Below are 23953 nucleotides of genomic sequence, written 5' to 3' on the forward strand. Positions count from 1 at the left end.
TGTGACGTCAGCCTCTGTACTCCCGCGCGCAGCCCAGCTTGGAAGCGTTTTTTTTTTCTCCTGTGAAAGTTGACCACTGGTGCCGGATCGTGTGCCGGCTGTATCCTCGCTTTGTGCGCTTTGTAGGGAGGCGCATATACCTTCTGTGTACAGAAGAGGTAGATTTCCTTGCGTGTGGTTAAGGTTGTTCGAAGTTGCTCGGATATGCCAGTCTTTCAGTAGATGTCATCTTCGATGATTCGTTTCGGTGGCGAGGACTACAGTTTGAGAAAAGTTTGCCCTGCAGCCTGCGTCCTCGGAATGCGCCGCCGAGTTTTTCCGCTTAGGGGTTTCGTTCCCTGGCAAATTTGCGCACGTCGTGTTGGTGTTGCCGTTGCTGTCAAACTGTTTACCTTCACAGAAGTAGACGCGCTTTTCGTAGGAACCCAAAGCCGACACGTGCGGTCCGCACAGACGGATAACTTCTCCAGCGGCAATTCACAAGGAAAGCATCTGGAATCAACAAAGGAGCTGCTACGGTGTGAAAGACGAAAAAAAAAAAAAGACTCGAAGGAACGCGAGGGCGAAGTGCAAAGCTGTACGAATAGGGCAGGTGCGCGTGCGGTGGAGGGAGCGCTGAGGTGTTCTGGTAAAAGGGTAGGTTTGAAGAAAGGAAGAAGAGGGAAGCAATGCCAGGAAAGTTGCAGTGTAACTTTGGCAGCTGCTGGTCGCTGTGAAGGCGTGTAAATATTTTAGTATCACCCGAAAAGTTAAAGCATCAAAAAAATTTCGGGGGGGGGGGGGGGGTCAGAACCCCCTCAATTACCCCCCTCCTAGTTACGGGCCTGTCGACGAGTGCCCGTTCTAAAAGTGCGAGAATTCTGGCGTGTTTCTCGACATCTAGTGGATGTCGAGAAACATCCTTACATCTATTTTAAAATATCCAAAAATAATAATTCTTGACGTTACAAAAACATTCACGTGATAGTCTCAGCGTTAAATTCAGATGAGAGTTTTGGTCTTCATTTCGTCTTATAATGATTAAACTATGATGACTAAATTAATGTCAATGCAGTCCTCAGCCCCTAATCTGTTTAAACTGATCTCATTCCCTTTAGAGTTCCTTGAGAACAATATAAAGGCGATGGCCTAATTTGCGTGAGCGGGTTAACGCGAAAGTGCAATAAGAAAAAGCAAAAACAAATTACACCTAGAACTAACCCCTAAAATTAACTGCTTATAAAATGCCCCATTCCCAACTGAGCACCCAAGTTGCAGGAGCCAGGAGAGCGGCGACCCAAACAAGCAGCCAATGAACGCCGTTGCATCACAATGCACATGTACCACAGATCACGTACGAGCCGCAGATAAAATAAGACGTGAAACGAGGCTTCTGGTCCATTGTCCTCGCAAACGCGCGCGCCCATGCTCTTGAACTTTTGTGGCGACGTTTCCGTTTACACCGGCCATTTTGGCGGCCGCTACCGAGAAGACTGGAGTTAATTAAATCCCCGGTCACGAAAGCCTCGCCGGTCGCTGGGCGTGCATTCAACGCACGCGACAGTGACCCACCGCTGCTGCCAAGGGCAAGCGCAACAACTAAGCGACTTTCTCGGCGCTTAATTAATAAACCGATATCCATCGCCTGCATTGAGCGTCGCAGCGTGCTTCCAACGCCCCTTCCTTCCTCTCCCCGCTCTCCACTGCCAAACAAAACGCGCACGGCCAGCCCTGAGCAGTCCCGGACTAAATGACCGCGCAGCTCTGCGGAAGATGAAAGGCGGCATCGGCACCTGCGCTCCCAAGATGGAAGATAAACTGCCTTTTCCTTGTGGGCAGAGCCGACGTACTTCCACCAGAAATTAAATTGATGGACGTAATTTCGGCGACACTGCTTCGTGACCAGGTCAACATTTGTGATCACTGGCGCAGCCCGGTGTGGAAGGAAAGGGGGAGGGTACAACGCACTCCCCAGCATTGTGAAGTTTCATATCTGATATATACACGCACACATACTAACACATGTACCAACACACGCCCCCCCCCCAGCACCACCGTATCTCTCTCTCTCTCTCTCTCTCTCTCTCTCTCTCTATATATATATATATATATATATATATATATATATATATATATATATATATATATATATATATATATATTGTCGCGGTACAGTGCCAACCAAAGGCAGATAAACGTTGACACAGCGACTCTCAGCAGCCGAACAGCAAGATCGCCTTCTTTATCTTTTATCAGCCAGAGCTCCACTACCTTGTGTTCGCCAAATCCCCTTATCGTCGTTTTGGTCCACCAGTACACACGCGTCATTTGCCCCCCCCCCCCCCTTCTTAATGAGCATCGCCCCGATGCTAAACGAGTAGTGCAGTTTTTTTTTGTCTGTTCTTTAGGAAGTGTCTTGCGCAGTCACTACCTTTCATAAGGCTTCATGCGCACAACGTGAACTAGTTCAGGACGGTGCTGGCGAAGCCTCGTACTATATGAACTGTCGGGGACGACCTCATAAGTAACATCACTCAGTCGTCGCAGTACTAGATATGGCCCAAAGTATCTCCTCAAGAGCTTTCAGAGAGTCCTCGTTTCCGTATGGGTGTCCAAACGCATACTCTGTCGCCGGTCTGGTAAACGACTGTTCTGCGGCGAGAATCGTAGCGGCTCGCGTCGTACTCTTGTTGTTGCTGGATTCGCAGGCGTTCTAGTTGCCTTGCTTCTTCCGCTCGTTCTGTAAACATCTCGGCGTCCGGTTCGATGTCGTCGCATTCGTGCGCTAGCATCTCATCTAACATGGTTCGTACTTCCCTTCCGTGAATTAGGCTGAACGGGGTCATCTGGGTTGTTTCTTGCTTGGCAGTGTTGTATGCAAACGTGATATATGGCAAGATTGCGTCCCAATTTTTTTGTTCAACGTCTACGTACATTGAAAGCATGTCTTCAATTGTTTTGTTTAGACGCTCTGTAAGCCCGTTCGTTTGCGGGTAGTAGGCGGTGGTCTTACGATGGGTTGTTCCACTCAGCATGAGGACTTGTTCCAAAAGAGCTGCCGTAAATGCGGTTCCTCTGTCTGTGATTACGACGCTTGGTGCACCATGCCGCAGGACAACGTTCTCGATAAAAAATTGTGCCACCTCCGCTGCTGTAGCTCTCTGGATAGCCTTTGTTTCAGCATAACGGGTAAGGTAATCAGTCGCGACAATAACCCAGCGGTTCCCAGCAGTAGAAGTAGGAAGTCGGCCCAAAATGTCCATGCCGATCTGGTCGAATGGTGTTCTTGGGACCTGCACGGGCTGCAGGAGGCCAGCTGGTTTAGTCGGCGGTGACTTCCGTCGCTGGCAGTCGAGGCAAGTACGAACATGGTGTTTTACGGCTATGGTCAGTCTTGGCCAGAAGTAGCGCTGCCGTACTCTGGCCAACGTTCTTGTGTAACCTAAGTGGCCTGAAGTCACCTCGTTGTGGCATGCTTCGAGTACTTCGGAGCGAAGGGCTGCTGGGATGACGAGCAAATACGCAGATCCTGTCGAAGAGAAGTTTCTTTTGTGTAGTACTCCGCTCCGTAAGCAAAATGATGACAGCGCTCTTACGAAAACAGTTGGTGCCTTCTGAGATCTTCCCTCCAGGTGATTAATTAAGGCAAGTAACTCCGGGTCGCCACGTTGTTGCTGTGCAATAGCGGTTGAGTCAAGCACACCGAGAAATGCTGTGTCCTCCTCATCGGATAGAGTTGCCGATTCCATGTGGCGCTTTCCTGACTTGTGCACGACAGTCATGTCGTACTCCTGCAGCCTGAGACTCCAACGCGCTAATCTCCCGGTAGGATCTTTAAGAATATATATATATATATATATATATCCTGACAAAGGCCGTGCCACGGCCGAAACGTAGAGTAAACAATTATCAAATTTTCGTAAGTGTGCTCCTTTATTCTTAATTATATTTGCACCGGACCCACAGAATTTCTTTTTTGAATCATATATATATATATATATATATATATATATATAAATATATATATATATATGTATAGTGTGTGTGTGTGTATGTGTGTGTGTGTGTGTGTGTTTTGCTTACATATATATATATATATATATATATATATATATATATATATATATATATATATATATATATATATATATAATATATATATATATATATATATATATATGTATAGTGTGTGTGTGTGTGTGTGTGTGTGTATGTGTGTGCGTGTGTGTGTGTGTGTGTGTGTGTTTTGCTTATACGCTCTGGCGCCTGATGCAACGTAATTATACATTTCCACTACCGTATATCGAAATATTTGCTTTAGTACGTTTCACTGCATTACGGGTGCTTCCTGTGGTCAGAGTCCTTGTGGTGAAGACTACTAAATGCTGGAAAAGTTACTCGCCATGCAGTGAAGCATAACACCCGGCATCAATACCTTATATACATTTGCAATATTTCAAACTACTGCTTTGAGAGCTCATTGAAATTCGATATATTGGGCTTCAACTGCAGTAACAAAACCAGGTATTTGCATGGTGTGCAAGACATTTTTGCTTCACTGAAGTCCATCGCAGCACAAAACACACACATGTGACTAAACCCTGTACTCAGAAATGAGGTAGATGCATGACATGAAACCATCACTTGTCTTCAACAGAGCTGCTGGCGTTATCCTAATACCCGGACTCGCCCAAGAGAATGAAATGAGCATCTTGGACACGTCAATGTCACACGTTTCTTTATTCAGACTTACCTGTCATACTTTAAATTAAACAATATTGCTAAGTACACGATGACACACTATAATGAGGCTCCAAGATGAAGCAATACTTTGTGATATAAGCGATATAAGTTTATAAAGCAGCACTAAAGTGTCTGTTGGATTGGATTAGAGTAAGTAGGCAATGGTTGAATACGCGACCAACTTATTCTAGTTCCTACTATAGTAGGGTTAGTGGTATCATGTCATACCAGTGTATTTCAGCAACGTAAACCAGAAATTGTCGCCTCTAAATGTCAAAGTTTCTCATTTCTTTTCGCATGAGGGGTGCTTCAAAAATTTTCAACCAGAAGCAACACAGGCAAGTTAATGCTCAGCTGCTGCATCGTGCACCAAGTATTTTCATATCAGGGCAGTAAAGATGAACCAGATATAAAACCTGATTAAGCGAAATGTTCTTTGTTACCATTTCTACCTAGCTTCTTTCAAAGAATGCCTTCAAATATAGACAAACCAGAACGGAACAAAAAAGCAGCGTGACTTTTGATTCCATCTTTTTTTTAAGGAAATCATGTCATCGTGAGACATTTTACTATTTCCTGTTCAAAAGGGCAAAAAACGCGGTGTGTTGCTGTTGCTTCGTTTTGATTGTAGTGAAATGCATTGCATGTACGTTTGTATGAGGGTCTCTGCACACGTGAATTTCCACGCACGTCCGTGCGACTAGTGTATTCTCGTGTAGACCAATTTATCTTATCTGTGCATTCTCTATGCTCTCGTTTTATGATTGTGTGGAGGTTGGAGTACAACTTTTGCATTGATAAGGCGCTATCCAAGCTAAGTTGCCAAATGAGTGTGCAGCAACAGTGGTAAAGCTCATCATTGGCTCAGCTGTATCTTTTCTAAAACTCCTACGCTGAATATTCCAGTTGAAAAGTGCTCAGAAAATTTATCCTATACACAAAGCAGTCATAGTCGGATTGATTCGAGCATTGTTCATCTGACCATGGTTTGATCCCCGAACATTTTTTAGAGCATTCTTTTCTGCATCGCTTCATCATCAGTTAAAATAAAGCTTTAAGTACATACTCTTGCTTCTTTCTATCCATCAATAACGGCCAAATTAAAATAGCATCATATGATAAAATGCTACTGTAGAATCATTAAACAATAATCAGAAGTGTCATTGGAATCAGCAGGGCACTCATCAAGGTAAGCTAGGACTACAGTATATTGGTACGCATGTTTAGCGCTTTATTTTGATGTTCTATGGTTACACGCGCAAAAACTATTAATAATACTGAACACAGACTGCGCTCTCACGCTTGAGAAGCTTCGTGATTGTTCAAGATCATTCAGCTAAGATCATGCACAGGACGTGAATAAGCAAGCTTACTGGATAGCTTATGCAAGCACCAGTGATGGGGCTGGAAGAGATCACACCATACATGCTACCATAGATCAGACTACCCAGTGGACGGCTACTGTTCACGTCGCTATCAGTCTACAGAGCAGATCACTTGCACCTTGCATTTCCATTTTCCAGGCACAAGCTTCCCCAAAGAAAAAATTGAATGTTTACTCTACAACATGTCGACTGCTGCTATAGTCAATGTCATGACCACGTAACAATGTAAGGGGATAAGCAGTAAATCTAAGAGACGGTTGCATGTTTCTTGGCACAGTCCAGTGAGTTGTTCATCAGACAATGTTAAGACTGCACTAAGCTACCAGGCACACTTGTAGGAATTTATGTACTTATCAAACATATCTTCCCCAAATATTCGTTGTCCTGTAAAACAATTTGCACATTTATACAATCTTTTTTTCTCAGAGGCTTGGTTGCTGCTCTTTCTGAGTACATCGCTCTGACACAGAGTGTCATATACTAGTTATTTTCTCATTTCTCTGATCTCAGGTTTTTCGTTCGTGAAATAAATGTCAGAAAAATTTCAGCCAATACTTTTCACGGCGCTTTAGGCTGCTCCCTTTTTTTTTGCAATATTCAATCAACCAGAAGAGGTACTGATAATTTCTCATCATGTTTAGGAGTCAAATGGTGCTTCCTTTTCTGTTATTGTGTTGTGGTTGTCGTTCTTGCAATCTCGTGCATCTTTGTTCCGTCTGGGGATACCCTGTCATATTTATTTTACCTTACTTGAGCTTAAAGCTTCAATTCCACTCATTGTCGTCCTAGTAATAAATTGAAGATTACATCATAACGCGATTTAGCATTAGCAAATAATTCGTTGTGGGTGCAGCGCGAGAAGCGTAGATGAAAAAGAGCTGATGATGATATGTGAGGTTTAATATCCCAAAACCACCATATTATTATGACAGACGCCGTAGTGGAGGTCTCCAAGATTTCGACCACCTAGGGTTCTTTAACGTGCATCCAAACTGAGCACACGGGCCTACATTTCCGCCTCCATCGGAAATGCAGCCGCCGCAGCGGGGATTCGATCCCACAACCTGCGGGTCAGCAGCCGAGTACCTTAGCCACGAGATCACCATGACGGGGCAGATGAAAACGAGGTTCTCCTTTCTTCCGTCTAGGTTTGTCGCGCTACAGCCACAATGAATACTCACCGCCTAGCCTAATTTTATTTTCTGTTTAAGCATGTATTATCAAAAAAATAATAATTTCCTGATTGAATCTGTGAGCAATTTTTCACTCCTGTGTGGTCTTTGTGGGACTTTCTCGAGTAAAATATCTTGATAAATGCAGCACAGTAGTATTTATAAAACACGATCTACATACTACTTGAGGCATTGTGTTATATTACAAGGTCACAGCAGATTTTTACACAGTTTTTGTTGCGCATCAGCTGTGCCGTTTCAGCTCAATTCCCCAGAGCTCTGCACTTTTAGACACAGTTGCCTTTTGTTGTTGCGGAGGCGAGGATGGTGCCACTTCAACATTTTCAGAGTCTGGTGAAATTACTAAATCAGCCTGAAAAAATGAAATGAATATTATCAATTAACACTAGCAATAGTTGTACAAGAAACAAAGTTGTTACATTTTTAAGCAAGTGAAAATGTTAAACATTCCAGTCGGAATGCTATCAAATGGTAAAGTTGAAGTGAAAAAACCCTCATAAAAGCTTTTTTTGCAAAAGTGTGCCCCTCAGTCATAATTCTGCACTTTTTATTGCAGGGCTCATAACCAGGCCCAGTTGTATATATTGATAATTATTTTTTTAGTTTCAGCTCAAGCATCTCTTCTAGGTTTTGTCAATTTCCGACCAGTCATCTGTAAATTACTCATATTCGAATGGCCAGATAATAAGTGACAATGTCGTTACACTAAGTGTATTGCCATGCGTATGCCGTGCAAATTTAAGCGATCACGTTTTAAACCAATCGGAACCAGAACTTCTTGCAGCAATAATGTGTGTTAAGGGAATGCCCTTAAATCGCTTGGCTCACACAAGTTAACACATTACTCTATTAGAAAAGATAATTAAGGATTATTCTATCAATTGTATAACAATGCCAACAGTCAGCAATTCCGAGTTTTAAAGGGTACAATAGAGAACAGAGCACAACAGAGAACAATGTTGCCTTCTTATATGACAAAAATAAAAACAAATTTGAAAGGCAGATGCCAGTAGGTAACTCCCAGCAACTGGAAAATTTCATGCATTACAAACACTGTGGTTGTCAGACGACTATACGGAAGCAACTGCAAATGAAGCTACATAGCCATTTTCTGTATACGTGACTCTTTCACAGAGTGATTTGATGGAGGACATCATAAAAAAATAAGATCTTCTAGACAATTAAATTACCTGAAATGTTTTTAAATAGATCTTTCACAAGGACTGCTGCGGAATATATATAGTAGTCTACTACCATGCACTACCGAGCAAGAGATCCATTAGTACAATTTCATGCATTAGCATTGCTTCACATTTTGCATGCATGGGACAAAAACAAAACACAAAACTGGATATCCCTCTTTCATATTTATGTCACCTTTCGTTTTTAGTTGACATAACCTAATGAGTTTGTTGCCAAAAATACTTGACCCTGAACAGCTGGACGAAAGATGCAACCCCAATGCTGTGTTTTTTTTCTGTACTGCAGCCTTTTCCTTTGTGTTTCCAATATACTGAACAATACTAAATTATTTTTGTTCCAGCTTAATAATATTATAATTATGCAGCATATGTGTAAAGTACTTTCTGATGTCTCTTGCCTTGTTTGCAGTAGCCATCATGAGTATCTTTCAACCTGCTCAATTTGATACACTGCTACGAGTATGCATTCATTAAATTATGTAGTCGTACGGCATTAGGCAAAATGCATGCATTCTCACAGAAAAATTCAATCAAATAAGAGGGTATAAAAAAGCAGCTTATAAGCATAAGAAATGCAGTATATATATATATAAAGGTGAGCGAAGCAAATACTTACTTTTACTGTTTTTGTACTAGATGCAGGTGAGAAAAGTGCTTTCATTAGTTCCACATCCTCCTGTTTGGTAGGCTGAAAAAAAATGTTACGCGAGAGGATCACATGCTGATGTCCCCATGACAACGTTCTTATACCGCTAAGTATTGTGCAAAGTATTGAACCATTAAGATTTGCCTGCAGACGCGACAAATTCTAGAACTCGTCATACGAGGTTACGTAAAGTCATTACAACGGGTCCACTTTCTCTTGAAATAATATAGACAATCAAGATCGTTGAGATAAACTTCAAAACTTAAATTCTGGTGCTTCACATAGCAACACCAAGGAATTTCCATGTGGATGTTAGAATAGCTCAATGAAAACAAGAATTATATATATAGTACCTTGGTGCCATACATTCATTTTTGACTGTAGAGAAAGGTTCGAAAAGCTAGCAACAATTGCAAACGTAGCCCAGGTGCCTGTAGAAGTTGCTTTTCAATACTTACAATTCTATGCGTAGTTGCAGAATAATCAGTAACAACCAAATTCCATGAGCCTTGGGCAAGTTTCAGTACTGTTCTTTGTACTCAATATCTTGGCAAATCAATACTTCATATCTCTTTTGGAGAGCAGCTTTTACCTGCAGCTGTCCTTCATCAAACTATTGATGAAAAATAAACTACATTATTATTATTATTATTATTATTATTATTATTATTATTATTATTATTATTATTATTATTATTATTATTATTATTATTATTATTATTATTATATCTTACGACAGTTAAATAGTATTGAGACAGTTGATATTTCACAAGTTCCATGCAGTGATGCACGATGCATCACACTAGCCAAAAGCGACATTTCGGAAATATACTCTCGTTTGTAGTCTTCACACACGTCCAACACTAACATGTAATGCTTATTGATGCTAGATAATAAGCTGGGCTCGAATCCACAACATGACTCAAGTTTCTCTTTCCGTTCTTCTCAGATTTGGATGCACCAGCAACAATGGCTCTTTCATTAAAGAAGCCATGCAACACCTTTCTGAATCATGATGAAACGCCTTCACTTTAGTACATGATGCTTTAAGAACCACAGGCCACAAAAATGTTAAGAATACGCCAAGTACGAGCCGAGTTCCAGAATTTTTCGCACACTTCAAGTGCTTTCTCTGTTCTCTCATACCAGCGAGCGCACTGAAAACTGCACAAAGAGGTTGTATGAAAAGGGGCAAGAATATGTGTCCCTTTGGCAGCACGTGCCGTAATCTCGAGCCATCTCTTTTCTTTTTTTTTCCCCCGAGCACGTTCAGTGTGATTGCAAACATGCACGCAGGCACATGGCGGCAGCTTGCGGTGGCCACAGAAACTGTGCAGCTTACGACGTGCAAATCGGCCAACGGTGGTGACTTTAGGTATACTATGGTGCAGAAACTTGCGTACGCACCATCGCTCGTACAGAGAAGAGGGAGCGATCTTTAGCGGACTTTGAGAATTGTAAATTTCAAGCTGCACGCTGCACTGTAACATTTCACTCGCTTGTTCTCGTGAGCCTTGACTACCGCTCAGCAGAGTGCTATTACCATGCTCAAGAAATGTTGCAGGGCCCCCTTAAGTTTTTAATGACAGGCCTAGCAACCAACAGCCGTATTGATAGCGGAGCGCACATTCTTCACAACATATTATCAGCACATATCTACGCTGCATTAAGCAACAACCACGAACTAATCCGACAATACCATGGAGGCAGCCAGGGGTGTTTGACATCTCAGAGCAATGCGCAGGTGACAATCACTTGTCAAGAAACTTTGTAATCAGGTTGACAAGAGAAGGCTTTCCAAACTCGTGGTAATTGCTCCCTATTATAATAGAGCCATTTATGTCTGTCTGTGGATTCACCCCTCACTAGAATACCTTGGTAAACAGTATTTGGCCTTTGCAGCAGAACACCCTATATACAAGGAATTCATAGGTGGCATATGTTTGTATGTTGTAGGGAGTGTTGCAAGGCCTTGCTAGAAAAACAGAGAGCGAGCGGCCTGTGGCGCGTGGCTCGAAGCAGCTGTGAGACACATACCTGTCTGACCCGAACCTTGCAGCAGTAAAGATGTATGTTTTGCTGGCCGCCTTGCATGTCCTCTTCAAGGGCTCCAGCTGACCACCAGCCTAGAGCCCACTATATTAACTACACATTAATATCATAGTGTGATACCAATAACAACTCATAGGGTAGGGAGTGTGCTGTTTTCAAAAATGTTGCAGTTTCACCGCAAGCGTGAAGCAATGAATTCCATAGCCACAAAATGCAGTGTTCTATGAAGTAAGGCAAGCAGCTAACTCCTTTAGCCTCTGACCTGGTGCAACTGAACAAAACGCTGGCGTAAGAAAACTTGGGAATCGGGAAACCTGGGAATCACTGCAGCGAGTGACGTGACCTTAATGCTGTCTATCACTTCAACACAAACTGAGTTGCGCATATGCTGTGTCATAACACAGACTATACGAAGGAATAGCTATCTGCTGATTCTTGGCAAGACAGGGCACACACAACTGCACCCCGCTGCTCAAAGTATATAGCTCCTGCGAGAGCAGCGCAGCTCCTCTCCTAGAACAACCGTTATCTTTTGCATGATGGAAAACAGCGAGTGTGTTTTCTCGCCGCTTGAGCAACAATGGTTGGCTGCCTTCACACTCTTTCACTAGCACATAGAACACATGATGTGAACAGTGATGTTACCACCCTTGGACTTCACATGAAACCTGACGGTAATGGTGAAAATGCTCCTTGAAAGTTCACATAATTTATCACAGTAAAATTTTAAATAGTAGCACATTTGTTGTGAAGCATACCGCACCATACAGTCATTAGAAGAAAAAATAAATGAGTTGTCATTTAGGATAACTACAAAATGGGCATGTTGGTGAAGGTCAATGATGAAAAAAGCGCGACTTTTTGTGTCTTCGCAATATCTGCCCTTTTTCTATCGGGTGTAATGGATTGATCGAATCTCTTGTGGCCTCACTATCCTTTCAATAACAGTTGAATCAACAGAACCTGAAAAAACTGCTTTTTTTTAGTGCACAATCATTACATGCTGTGAGCATTGTGTATACAAGACAGACAACCGCTTTAAAGAAATAAGAAGGACCCATGCATTATGGCAACTGGTATATGTGAACCTTTTTTTCTGGTGCTTACATCAACTCGTGCTGAATGGCACCAATTTCATTGCCACAATTCGATACTACTAAAAATATATCAGTGCTGTCAGTGCCGGCGGAATGTATGTAAGGTTCAATAAAAAGCTACTTACATCAATGCTTCTGCTTTCAAGTGTGGCATAATTCTGCTCTATGCTGTCACTTTTTCTCCGGCCCATTGCTGACCATGGGCTTGTCTTTGCAGAGCTAAATGTATAGAGAGAGAGAGATGAGGAGAAAGGCTGGCAGGCTATTTAGATATTAGCACCTGGTTTCAGAGCTAAATGTATGGAATGATAGCATATTCATGTAGTTAGAAGGTATTTTTTAGAGTAATATTTTAAATGTAGCTGGAAGCAGCCCACTTACAGATTTTGGTAGTACAGTTACTTGATGACAAGAGACTGGCTTAAAATTATTCCGTACGAAAGATCGCACCATTTCTTTTATTTCAACCTCCTACAAGTCTACTTGAAGGGCCCCTCATCAGGTCTGCCGATTTGAAGAAAAGTGCAATGTTTACACTGATGATCGTGTCAAGAGTTACATTGCTATGTGCCGCGGAAAAGATAAAGTTTCGAGCTTAACGTCCTCTACTCTTCTCCTCACTGTTGCTGGGCTCCACGATCAGGCAATGATGCAGGTAAAGGTAGCGTTATGTATGTAAAGATGCTGCACCATAAAACCTTCATGTCCTCCTCACTTGCTGTTCCATGCAACAAGCACGGAGCAGCATAAACGACAGAGAAATGAGAAGGCCGCATTTCGCCCATGCATCGAGACGTGCCCGTGATGTTATGATGCCAGTGCGTCGTGTGATCCCCTGGCTCCCACGCGAGAGAACGCAGTGGAGGAAGTGTGGCTTGCGAAGGCTAGACAGTGCATGTGGCAAGGATGTGAAGCTTGCCTCCTCACATAGTGGTAGCACGCCACTTCAATATATTTTTCATTCCTGCTTGTAATGAACTACTTTTGAAAATTCTTTCAGTAGAATGCTTTCTGTTGAACACGTTATAACTTCCCGTGCGAAACTAAAATTTGCTATGTGGTCTGGTAAGGGGCCCTTCAATGGAGCGTCAAATCTGTGTAAAATATCAATTATGTAATGCCATGAAAAAAGTTTCCAAAGCAAGTTTCGTTACAAGGTTGGACAATGTGCTTAACACAGTATTATCCACACAAAAAAATTGCCTGCTTAGGTTATGATAGGCTTTAAGAGCATGATTCTTTTTCAACTTCTAAACACAAGGCAGATATACTGCAGTTCTTGAGAGCATAACTCAGTTTTAGCAGGCCAAGAATGTTGCTAGAGAAAAAGACATTGTGAATGTATAGATTCATTGTTTTTCTGCAATCGAATTATGCCATAGCTACTGATCCTCAAAATTACACTAATATATTGGTTTTGGATAAACAAGAACGACCTTGTTTTACCTCTCAGCCATAGGTACATCAGATGTGAATGAAAGGTAATCTGGAGACAAAATATCCATGTCTGATACTGAACAGCCACTAACATACAAAGTGAACACAGTGGTAGCTGCCGCCCTTACATCTGAAAAGCAAAGCATAGGCTTCTGTCAACATGCAAGTAAAAAGCACTGGTGGTCGGTTGAGACTAGTACAAAAAGAAAATGAAAATTTTCACTATGCTCACTTATCACCCCTGTGTTTCAGCCTTTTCTCTCTTTTTTTTCAACTTTGTTGCAGGAGGATGAATTTCAATCCTGAACGTCACAAGAACCAAGCAACCGCCATATGAACTTCTCTCTACAAGCCATATCTCGACAAACATGAGTGGAACTCACTAAGACTCACTCAAGAAATATATCTTGCGCTTTGAACTCACTCGGAGTCAGACTCGCCAAGATTTTCCCGAAACGGACTCGCTCATACTCGCACTCGCTAATTTTTTTTTCGGTTGAACTCACTCAGACTCAATCTCACCAAAATATTACTCAGCCGGACTCACTCGTACTCACGGCTCGATCTGAGTCTGAACGAGTCCGAGTTAGTCGGCTCGTGAGTGTGTTCGCCCACCTATGCTACTAGCAATTTTTGGTATTCACCTACGGCACAAATCTCTGGCTTCACACTTTAAACAGCTACTGAAAAAGTTGAACAACTTGCTCGCCCTGAGTAATGCTTCCTTGCACTGAAACTTAGGGCACACATAGGTACTTTGAAGCTAAGAAAGTTCATATTGCTTATTTAACTGATTAAATAACAGAATTTACCAAATACTATGCTGCACACAAAAAAGTGCCGCTCACCTTCTAAGGTCACCGCAGCGAAAACTCGAGGCTTGTAAGGCACTGCACCTGCCTCAAGAGCTTTGCACACATAGCCGTCCAAAAAGGACAGTGTAGTGTCAACCTGCGATGATGAGCCCTGTCGTCAGCAGGTGCTACGAGACGCATCACACTGACCATCCATGAGAAAAGAAAATAAGCAGAATGAACTGCGCACTCCATCTCACAAACGTTAGTTCTGTATATGAGCTACTAAGTCATGGTCAAACACGTGATCACAACTCTGTAGTCCTCTTGGAGACTCTCAATTGTAGAGAGATTATTTAGAATGCTTTTTAACCACATAACAATCAAAGATAGTACTGTGTATTGATGCCAATATTGTGAATAAGTTTATTGGTGCCAATATTGTGAATAAGTGTATTGGTGCCAATATTGTGAATAAAAAAGAATAAATATTGATTGATTTGTTGATTGTTTGATTTGTTGATTGATTGATTAATTTGATGATTATTTGATTTGTAGCATTGATATTTGGCACAGGCCGGAACGCCAGCTGAAGAAGAGAAGGAAGAGTGTTGTTGCTGCTCGCGCTCGCTCCGCTTGACAGCTGGTCGGTTCTACCGCTACGTTTTCCACAAAGTAAACGTCTCTTCTGCTCACCACTAAAGGTGTACTATCAAGTGGTGGAGAGTGCTGGGTACCTTTTTCCATCCTGGAACTCCGCAACCGAACTCTACCTTCGCCATCAACAATGTCCATCGACGCTGCACAGCAGACGGCTCCTACATCTCCACCTGTCCACTGTCCCGGCGTCCCGAGAGAGCGAGATCCAGACATCTTCAACGGCACCGATGAGCAGGACGTCGAGGACTGGCTCTCTTCGTTCGAACGAGTAAGCGTCAACAACAGGTGGGACGAAAACGACAAACTGGGCCGCGTCCACTTTTACCTCAGAGGAGTAGCAGAGCTCTGGCTCAACAACCACGAAGCCGAGCTTACCGACTGGGCCACTTTCAAGACCACCTTCGCGGACGTGTTTGGCCGACCGACAGTGCGCAAGCTCCGTGCAGAACAGCGCTTGCGGGATCGCGCCCAACTGTCGGGAGAGGGTTTCACGTCCTACATTGAGGACGTCGTAGGCCTCTGCCGTCGCTTTGATCCTGACATGTCGGAAACCGCCAAGGTAAAACACATTATGAAGGGCATCGAGGACGATGCCTTCCACATGCTGGTGGCTAAAGACCCGCAAACAGTTTCGGAAGTCATCCAACACTGCCAAAGTTTCGATGAGTTGCGAAAACAGCGCATTTCAACGCGACGGCCTACTTTCGACATGACCAGCACGCCAGCATTGACCGTTGGTGCAATATCTCCAGAACAGACTGTATTGACCCCGCAAATCCAGCAATTTATCCGAGAGGAAGTGGCACGCCAGTTGTCCCTTGCCCCCTTGCTTCCCAGCAATACGCATGGGCTGACCTCGTCACTGCGCCAAACCATCGAAGAGCAAGTCTGCGAGGCACTTCCCCCCACGTACCAGCCACCACCTGTGTCCGCTCCCCTGACTTACGCTGACGTCGCGCGAAGGCAGGTACATGCGCCGTCAAACGTCGTCGACCCTGCCCACCAAGCGAACGCCTTCTACGCAACACACGTACCGGCAGGCTCGCATGTTCCCATTTACCGCCGTCCTTCAACGCTTCCCAACAACCCTTGGCGTACATCGGATAACAGACCTATCTGTTATTACTGTCGTCAGCCTGGCCATGTTGAGCGGTTCTGTCGCCGGCGCGTCCCTCACTCAGGCATTATTGATGGCACCTACGGCTACGCCCCCACAGAACCACCACAGACGCTGCCGTTCCATGCAGCTTCGGACACTTCTCCGCCGAGCCGCCGCGCCTTCAACCCACGCCGATCGCCTTCCCCGCGCCGACGTTCGCCTTCACCAATGCTTCGGCGTGCACCACCTGCCCAAACGGAAAACTGACCATCGCAGTTCCGGAGGCAAGAACTGCGCCACCGTCGAACTCCACAAGGCCTCGTTCTCTACCGAATAATGAAATAACTGTCTTGATTGAAGGTATCCCCGTTCAAGCATTAATAGATACCGGAGCTGCCGTGTCTGTATTGAGTGAAGCATTGTGTCGCAAGTTAAGAAAAGTTACGATTCCGCTTTCTGGTCTCTCCCTTCGTACGGCAACAGCGCATCACGTGAACCCTTCTATGACGTGCACGGCTCGGTTAATCATCCAGGGCGTTCTGTACGTGGTTGAATTTATCGTGTTTCCGCACTGCTCACACGACGTCATATTAGGCTGGGACTTCCTTTCCACACATCATGCCGTTGTTGATTGTGCCCGGGCCGAACTAGAATTGTCATCGCTCTCCGACGACGATTATAATAAGCCTTCTATTTCTCGTGTTGTCGTCGCCGCGGAGACTGATATTCCACCTATGTCTTCTGTTATTGTGCCGATCTCGTGCGACCATGCCGCTTTTTCGGACGTCATGTTCACGCCGTCAGAAGACTTCACTTCTCGAAAAAACGTTCTTCTGCCTTTTGCTCTTCTGACGGTCGAAGCCACTTGCGCAAACATTTATGCCACGAATCTCCTTTCTGTACCAGTCACCCTATTCCGTGGCGAATGCATCGGCCGCCTTGAGGACATCGATTGTGTTTGCACCAGTCAACTGCCCTATCAAGCAAAAAGCCTTGAGATCGCCAGTGTTACTTCCGCTCTCACATCCGCCACCTCTTCCCTCGACGTCTTCCTTCCATCGATTGACCCTGACCTTCCTGTTGACCAACGAACTCAACTCTTGACACTTCTCGACCACTTCCGCTCATCGTTCGACTTCAAACAAACCAGTCTGGGCCGAACATCTGCAATTGTCCATCGTATTGACACTGGCACCCACGCACCATTGCGTCAGCGTCCATACCGGGTCTCCCACGCCGAACGCCAAGTTATAGACGATCAAGTGTCTGATATGCTCAATCGTGGCGTTATACAGCCGTCTAACAGTCCGTGGGCCTCCCCGGTGGTACTGGTCAAAAAGAAGGACGGGGGCATCCGATTCTGTGTGGATTACAGGCGCCTTAACAAGATCACGCGCAAAGATGTTTATCCGCTCCCCAGAATTGACGACGCTCTCGACTGTTTGCAAGGTGCAGAATTCTTTTCTTCGCTGGATCTTCGATCGGGATACTGGCAGGTACCCATGGATGAAGCTGACCGCGCCAAGACTGCGTTTGTAACTCCGGACGGCTTGTACGAGTTTAACGTGATGCCGTTCGGCCTTTGTAACGCCCCAGCCACCTTCGAGCGTCTGATGGACAACATACTTCGAGGCCTTAAATGGCAGACGTGTCTTTGCTATTTGGACGACGTCGTCGTTTTTTCAAAAGACTTCGATACCCATCTTCTGCGCCTCGCAAGTGTCCTGCATTGCCTTACACATGCTGGGCTCCAACTAAATTTGAAAAAGTGCCATTTTGCCGCCCGGAAGCTCACCATCTTAGGGCATGTTGTCAGTAAGGACGGCGTTCTACCTGATCCTGGAAAACTCCGTGCTGTCGCCCAGTTTCCGAAGCCATCGACACTTAAGGAACTCCGGAGCTTTATCGGCTTATGTTCATACTTTCGCCGATTTGTCCGTAATTTTGCATCTGTCATGGCCCCTTTAACACGGCTACTTTCTGACACCGAGGGCATTTCGGCGTGGTCTTCCAATTGCGATAAGGCATTCGCGAAACTACGTCAATTGCTGACATCTCCACCGATTCTCCGTCACTTTGATCCTGATGCCCCTACAGAAATACACACCGACGCAAGTGGAGTCGGACTTGGCGCTATTCTTGCTCAACGCAAGTCTGGATACGACGAGTACGTCGTTTCTTATGCCAGTCGCACTCTTACTAGGGCTGAACAGAATTATTCAGTCACAGAAAAAGAATGTCTAGCCATCGTCTGGGCAATCACAAAATTTCGACCCTACGTCTATGGCCGTCCATTTGACGTCGTGACTGATCACCACGCCCTCTGCTGGTTATCGTCACTAAAAGACCCATCTGGCCGTCTCGCTCGTTGGGCGTTACGCCTCCAAGACTATGATATCCGTGTCGTCTACAGGTCAGGCCGCAAACATTCAGATGCCGACGCTCTCTCCCGCTCTCCACTTCCCCATGAACACGGAAGTACTTCTGTATCCAGCCTCGATGCTGTGGCACTTTCGTACGCGGACATGCCCTATGAACAGCGCCAAGACGCTTGGATAGCCTCTATGATACAGTTACTGTCTCAGCCGTCCCAAGTTACGCCCAATCGTTCACTGCAGCGCACAGCTCGACACTTTACCATCCGCGATGGACTCCTGTACCGTCGCAACTACCTTTCTGACGGCCGCAAGTGGTTGCTTGTGATTCCTCGCCACCTACGTGCCGACATTTGCGACTCTTTTCACGCGGATCCTCAATGCGGCCACGCCGGTGTGATAAAAACGTATGCACGTCTCCGGCTGCGGTACTATTGGCGCGGAATGTACCGCTTTGTCCGACAGTACGTGCGTTCGTGCTCCAAATGTCAACGCCGAAAAAGCCCACCACACATAGCCAATGGACAACTGCAGCCGTTGCCTTGCCCCTCCCGCCCTTTCGACCGCATCGGAATTGACTTGTACGGTCCCCTTCCCTATACGCCTAACGGGAACCGCTGGGTGATTGTCGCCATTGATCACTTGACACGCTATGCTGAAACTGCTGCGCTGCCAGAGGCCACATCACGTGAAGTTGGCTTATTTATCCTTCACAATCTCATTCTACGCCATGGCGCGCCTCGTGAGCTACTCAGTGACCGCGGCCGTACGTTCCTCTCCGAAGCGGTACAAGCCCTTCTTCGCGAATGCAACGTTGTGCATCGGACAACCAGCGCATACCATCCGCAAACGAATGGAATGACCGAACGGTTTAACCGCTCACTGGGCGACATGCTATCCATGTACGTGTCCGCTGATCACACCAACTGGGACCGCATACTGCCCTTTGTAACTTACGCTTACAACAGCGCCACTCAGTCTACGACAGGATTCTCTCCGTTCTTCCTCCTTTACGGGCGCGAACCTTCCTCATTCATGGACACCATTCTCTTGTATCATCCAGACGCTTCGGAATCCACAACTCTATCTGAAGTCGCCACCTATGCAGAAGAATGCAGGCAACTCGCGCGTTCCTTAACCGCCCAAGATCAAGCGTACCAGAAGAACCGTCACGACGAAAACCTGTCTTCGCAGTCATACTCGCCTGGCGCCTTGGTATGGCTTCGGGTTCCCTCATCTGTTCCTGGTCTTTCCACCAAGCTACTGCCGAAGTACGAAGGCCCCTACCGAGTCCTACGTCAGGCCTCACCGGTTAACTATATTGTTGAGCCGGTTCAACCATCAACAGACCGACGGCATCGAGGCCGCGAGACTGTTCACGTAGATCGATTGAAGCCGCACTACGACCCACCCGTCGTACCCGTTCCATAGGTCGCCAGGATGGCTCCTTTTCTGAGGGGGGAGTGATTTGTAGCATTGATATTTGGCACAGGCCGGAACGCCAGCTGAAGAAGAGAAGGAAGAGTGTTGTTGCTGCTCGCGCTCGCTCCGCTTGACAGCTGGTCGGTTCTACCGCTACGTTTTCCACAAAGTAAACGTCTCTTCTGCTCACCACTAAAGGTGTACTATCAGATTGATTGATTGATTGAGTGATTGATTGATTGATTGATTGATTGAATACATCCAATGCTACACGAGAGTGTCTGTCCAGCTGGGAGATCTTTTTCAAACAGTACATTGCCAGGCACTGTAAGTGGGCAAGAGCTCTGCACATGCACGGAAGCAAGCAGCAGCGCAGCAGAGAGAAGGGGAAACACGTGACCGATATACCCGGTTTCCATTTTCCTGTCGGAGAAGGCACTGTCTGTCCTCAGTCGCAGTGCCATTAAGCGTTGCTTGGAAAGCCTATAGGCAGCGCAAGCGAGATTATGTTAGGCATTAGTCTGTAACATACTAAGGGTCATTGCCCTTAGTATGTGAGATTTTTCGTGTGGTGGAGGAAATTCTCTCCTTTTCAAGTAAAAGTGTTATGCGAGCTCGTTAAAAGGTAATGAAGTGTTCCAAAACTCTTGGGCCCCAATCTGTGCCAAGGCTTGTTCATTCATGCACCTGACAGTGGGCATTGTCGTTGATGTTGGTGAGTCCAGATTGGCCCAAGCATGCCGAGAACCAACTAATCATGTGCATAGTTATTGTCTTGTTCCTAAGAACCTCAAAAGCCTCTTTTTTCTATGGAGCCCAAGGCAAACACTCTGACCACTAATCTAGAATTGAAGTAGATTTGCATTCATTTTATAATCATACAAGAGTAGGTTTGTGCGAATAGTGAATTATAAGTTTGAAGCAAATTTGATTGTATATATTACATATAAAGAAAAACAGTCATATTTATCTTGACCTACCTAACCTGCACAATAATTTTAAAAATGAAAATAAAGCCTCTGTGCAGATGGCTCTTGTTGTTTTTTTCAAATAAAGTTTTAACAACTTTAAGTAGTAGCAGGATTTTACTTCCGATAAGATGCAAAAGATAACCTGCAAAATACATAACATTTTAAAATTCATTTTACTTAGAGTATATAAGCTGGCACAACAAGCTTTTAAGCTCGAAAAATATGATGACTCAATTTGAGGTTAATGTGTTCATTTAAAAGGCTTGCAACACTTTTTGAAGTAGCCATAGAATGGATCCACTAAAGAAGCTTATTGCCTTATGAATTCACTGACGCAAAAAAAGATTTAGAATAAAGTACAAGCAGAGTTGCAAAGGTTTGTTGGATGCTCTCTCTCCTCTCATTCTCTCTTCTCTCATCTTGAGGAAATTGCTGGAAGCTAAGTAGGGAGAGATGGCACGAAGAAAGAAAATACGTCACACACACTTTGTGACCTTGCGCACTTTTTTTCTTTTTTCTTCGAATACACGGCTTTTCAGTGCAATAGCGCACGTACGTATGGACATGTCACGGTCTCCAAAGGTGTCCCCAGTAACGAACGAGCGTTCCATGCTCAAATCAGCCAATGGCTGATAAAATGGCTGCGAGAAGCGATATTTAGCTTGTGACATCATTCGTCAAGCAAAGAGAACAATTTTCTTAGCTAACTTCAAGAATTGATTGTGAATCGCAGGCCACATACTGCGCTATAATATTTGGCTCGCGTGTTCCCGGTAGCCTCGACTACCGATCGGCAGCGTTTTCCAACCATGATCAAAAAGTATTGCAGGGGCCCCTTTAAATTTAAAGTGGGGCTTCGCGGCAGAGCACATTTATTCTAAAATTGTGCTTTCACGGCTTAGCACCTCTAAACTGCAGTAAAACCACCTTTACAAAACGTTACACGCAGACTAATATACACTTATTTGTTTATTGCAAATACTTCTAAATTTTCAATAAATTGAATTCAAACACTCTACTTTCAATTGGAATATTCAAAGAAGTCGAATATTCGCACAAGCCTATACAATAGTGCCAAAGCAATAGCAACCTGCTCCGCTTCAGAAGAGGTGGTACAAGTCGCGGAGTAACTAGCTTTCAGAAAATTCCAATCATGGCACCTTTTTGGCTGACTGCTAAAAATAGCTATTAAAGTGCCATGAATCGATTTTACAGCAAGAATATGGAGATACCTCCCAAATTTTATGCATACAAATAAGCTGAAAAAATGCAAAAATAAACAATGAACTTTGTGAACTCTGTTCCATCCAGTGAAATTTTGATGAATCAACTTCATAATTGCTCTTACTTTGACATCTTCATTTCCATGGCCTCCATATTCCAAGGAGCTGCATTTCTGCTGAAGGAGCTTGTTCCAGTTAAGGAGCTCTTGCGATCTCTACAGAAAATAAAAAGTAAGACGGAGCATTTGCAGGCAGTTACCTTTCACAGAAAAACACTTTTTAAACCCACCAGGAAAGATTTTAAAACTTCAGATGCTGCATCTGTTTCACATACAACATGTAAGCCAAATGTTATTGACTACATGCATAAGGGAAATGACAATATCATTTGAAGGAGAGTCAAAAATCATTTTTCCCTTCACGCTGTCACAAGTAGCTCTGTAGCAAGCTGGAGCAAATGGTTACGACAGCTATTTGTGAACTCCGTGATCACAAGAACATACTCAGCGACAATGTTGCACTAATTCTACATTAAGTAGCTGCATAATGAATTTGCACGTTTGCCATCTCATAATGATCGAAGTATCCCGTTCTTGCTTTCCCAACTAAATCGATGATTGTCTGCCTAATGATTCCTTCCTCTTTCAACAATCATCTGACATGGCAATCGCACACTACTATGTGTGCTCTTTCATACACTATGTGCCAGAATCTTCCCAAAAAATCTTGTGAACCAAATATTATTGACTTGATGCATATAAGGCGAATCCCAGTTTCATGCTTAGAAGAGTGAAAAATTTCTCGCTTTTTCCTTCGCATTGTCCCTAGAAGCTGTGTAGTGAGCTGGAACAAGGGGGTTCAATTAGCACCCGTGGACTCCATGATCAAGAGAACATCCTTAGCAAAAATGTTACCCTATTTTTGCATTATGAAAGTAAACATGAAAAGTTTGCGTGTTTGCGATCTCATAACGCTGGAATTATTTCATTTTTGCTCACCCGGTCTCGACTGATGGCTGTCTGCCTAATGATCCTTTTCTCCTGGTAGGATCATCTGATGCGGCAATTGCATACTGGCCTGTATGTGCATGCTCTTCCATATTTTATGTGCCTGACTCTGCCACTTTTCTGACAGCAAGTACGCTATAAGAGCAGTCGCAATTGTAGGTCGGAAAACTTACACATGCGTCGTTAGACTCAGATCGGGTAGTTATCTGAGGGAGTCCAAGTGAGCAATATTCGGTGAAGTTTAGTTTGAGCAAGTCAGGTACAGAAAAATTTTAGCGAGTACAGTTGGTGAAAATATACATGAGTCTGAGTCAGACTGAGGCCTAAGTAGAAGATATATTTTTTGAGTGAGTCTGAGTGGGTTCCGTTTTTCTTGCTGACCTGTGGTCCTTTGTACTCATCTTCAGCATTACTATCGGCCCCATGTCGGCTCATTGTTACAGTTGCATATAGTCGGACGTGCTTAATCACACTAGGGTTCATATGATACCTCAATATTTACAGATCAAAAGGTGGGAGTGCCTCGACCTTAGCTCATGAATTTCTTAATGTAGATGCCCTTCGTGAGTCGCGCGCCTTTTATAAAAATTTCTTACTGGATTGCTACTACTGCTAACTCTTATTTTAAGGTAGCATGACATCAAAAGGTGCATCATAGAGCAGATTAT

At 44.3% G+C, this 23953-nt stretch overlaps 1 protein-coding gene across 2 annotated transcripts in view; it reads right to left on the reverse strand.

The window, feature by feature from the left end:
- Window positions 1-7418: 7418 nt before the first annotated feature.
- The window catches only part of LOC119185818 (uncharacterized), a 60529-nt gene continuing 43994 nt past the window's right edge, over window positions 7419-23953 (reverse strand). Inside the window, exons 2-7 of one of the 2 annotated variants that reach the window (XM_075892749.1) lie at window positions 22404-22493; window positions 14583-14685; window positions 13744-13864; window positions 12423-12516; window positions 9119-9190; window positions 7419-7652 (exon numbers count right to left, since the gene is read on the reverse strand). In XM_075892749.1, the coding sequence (XP_075748864.1) occupies window positions 7524-7652; window positions 9119-9190; window positions 12423-12516; window positions 13744-13802 (354 nt within the window). In that variant the 5' untranslated portion in view covers window positions 13803-13864; window positions 14583-14685; window positions 22404-22493 and the 3' untranslated portion in view covers window positions 7419-7523. The remainder of the gene's footprint in view (window positions 7653-9118; window positions 9191-12422; window positions 12517-13743; window positions 13865-14582; window positions 14686-22403; window positions 22494-23953) is intronic. The other variant, XM_075892750.1, reaches the window with a different exon arrangement.

This window comes from Rhipicephalus microplus, chromosome 4 (assembly GCF_043290135.1).
Source record: "Rhipicephalus microplus isolate Deutch F79 chromosome 4, USDA_Rmic, whole genome shotgun sequence".
Taxonomy (NCBI): domain Eukaryota; kingdom Metazoa; phylum Arthropoda; class Arachnida; order Ixodida; family Ixodidae; genus Rhipicephalus; species Rhipicephalus microplus.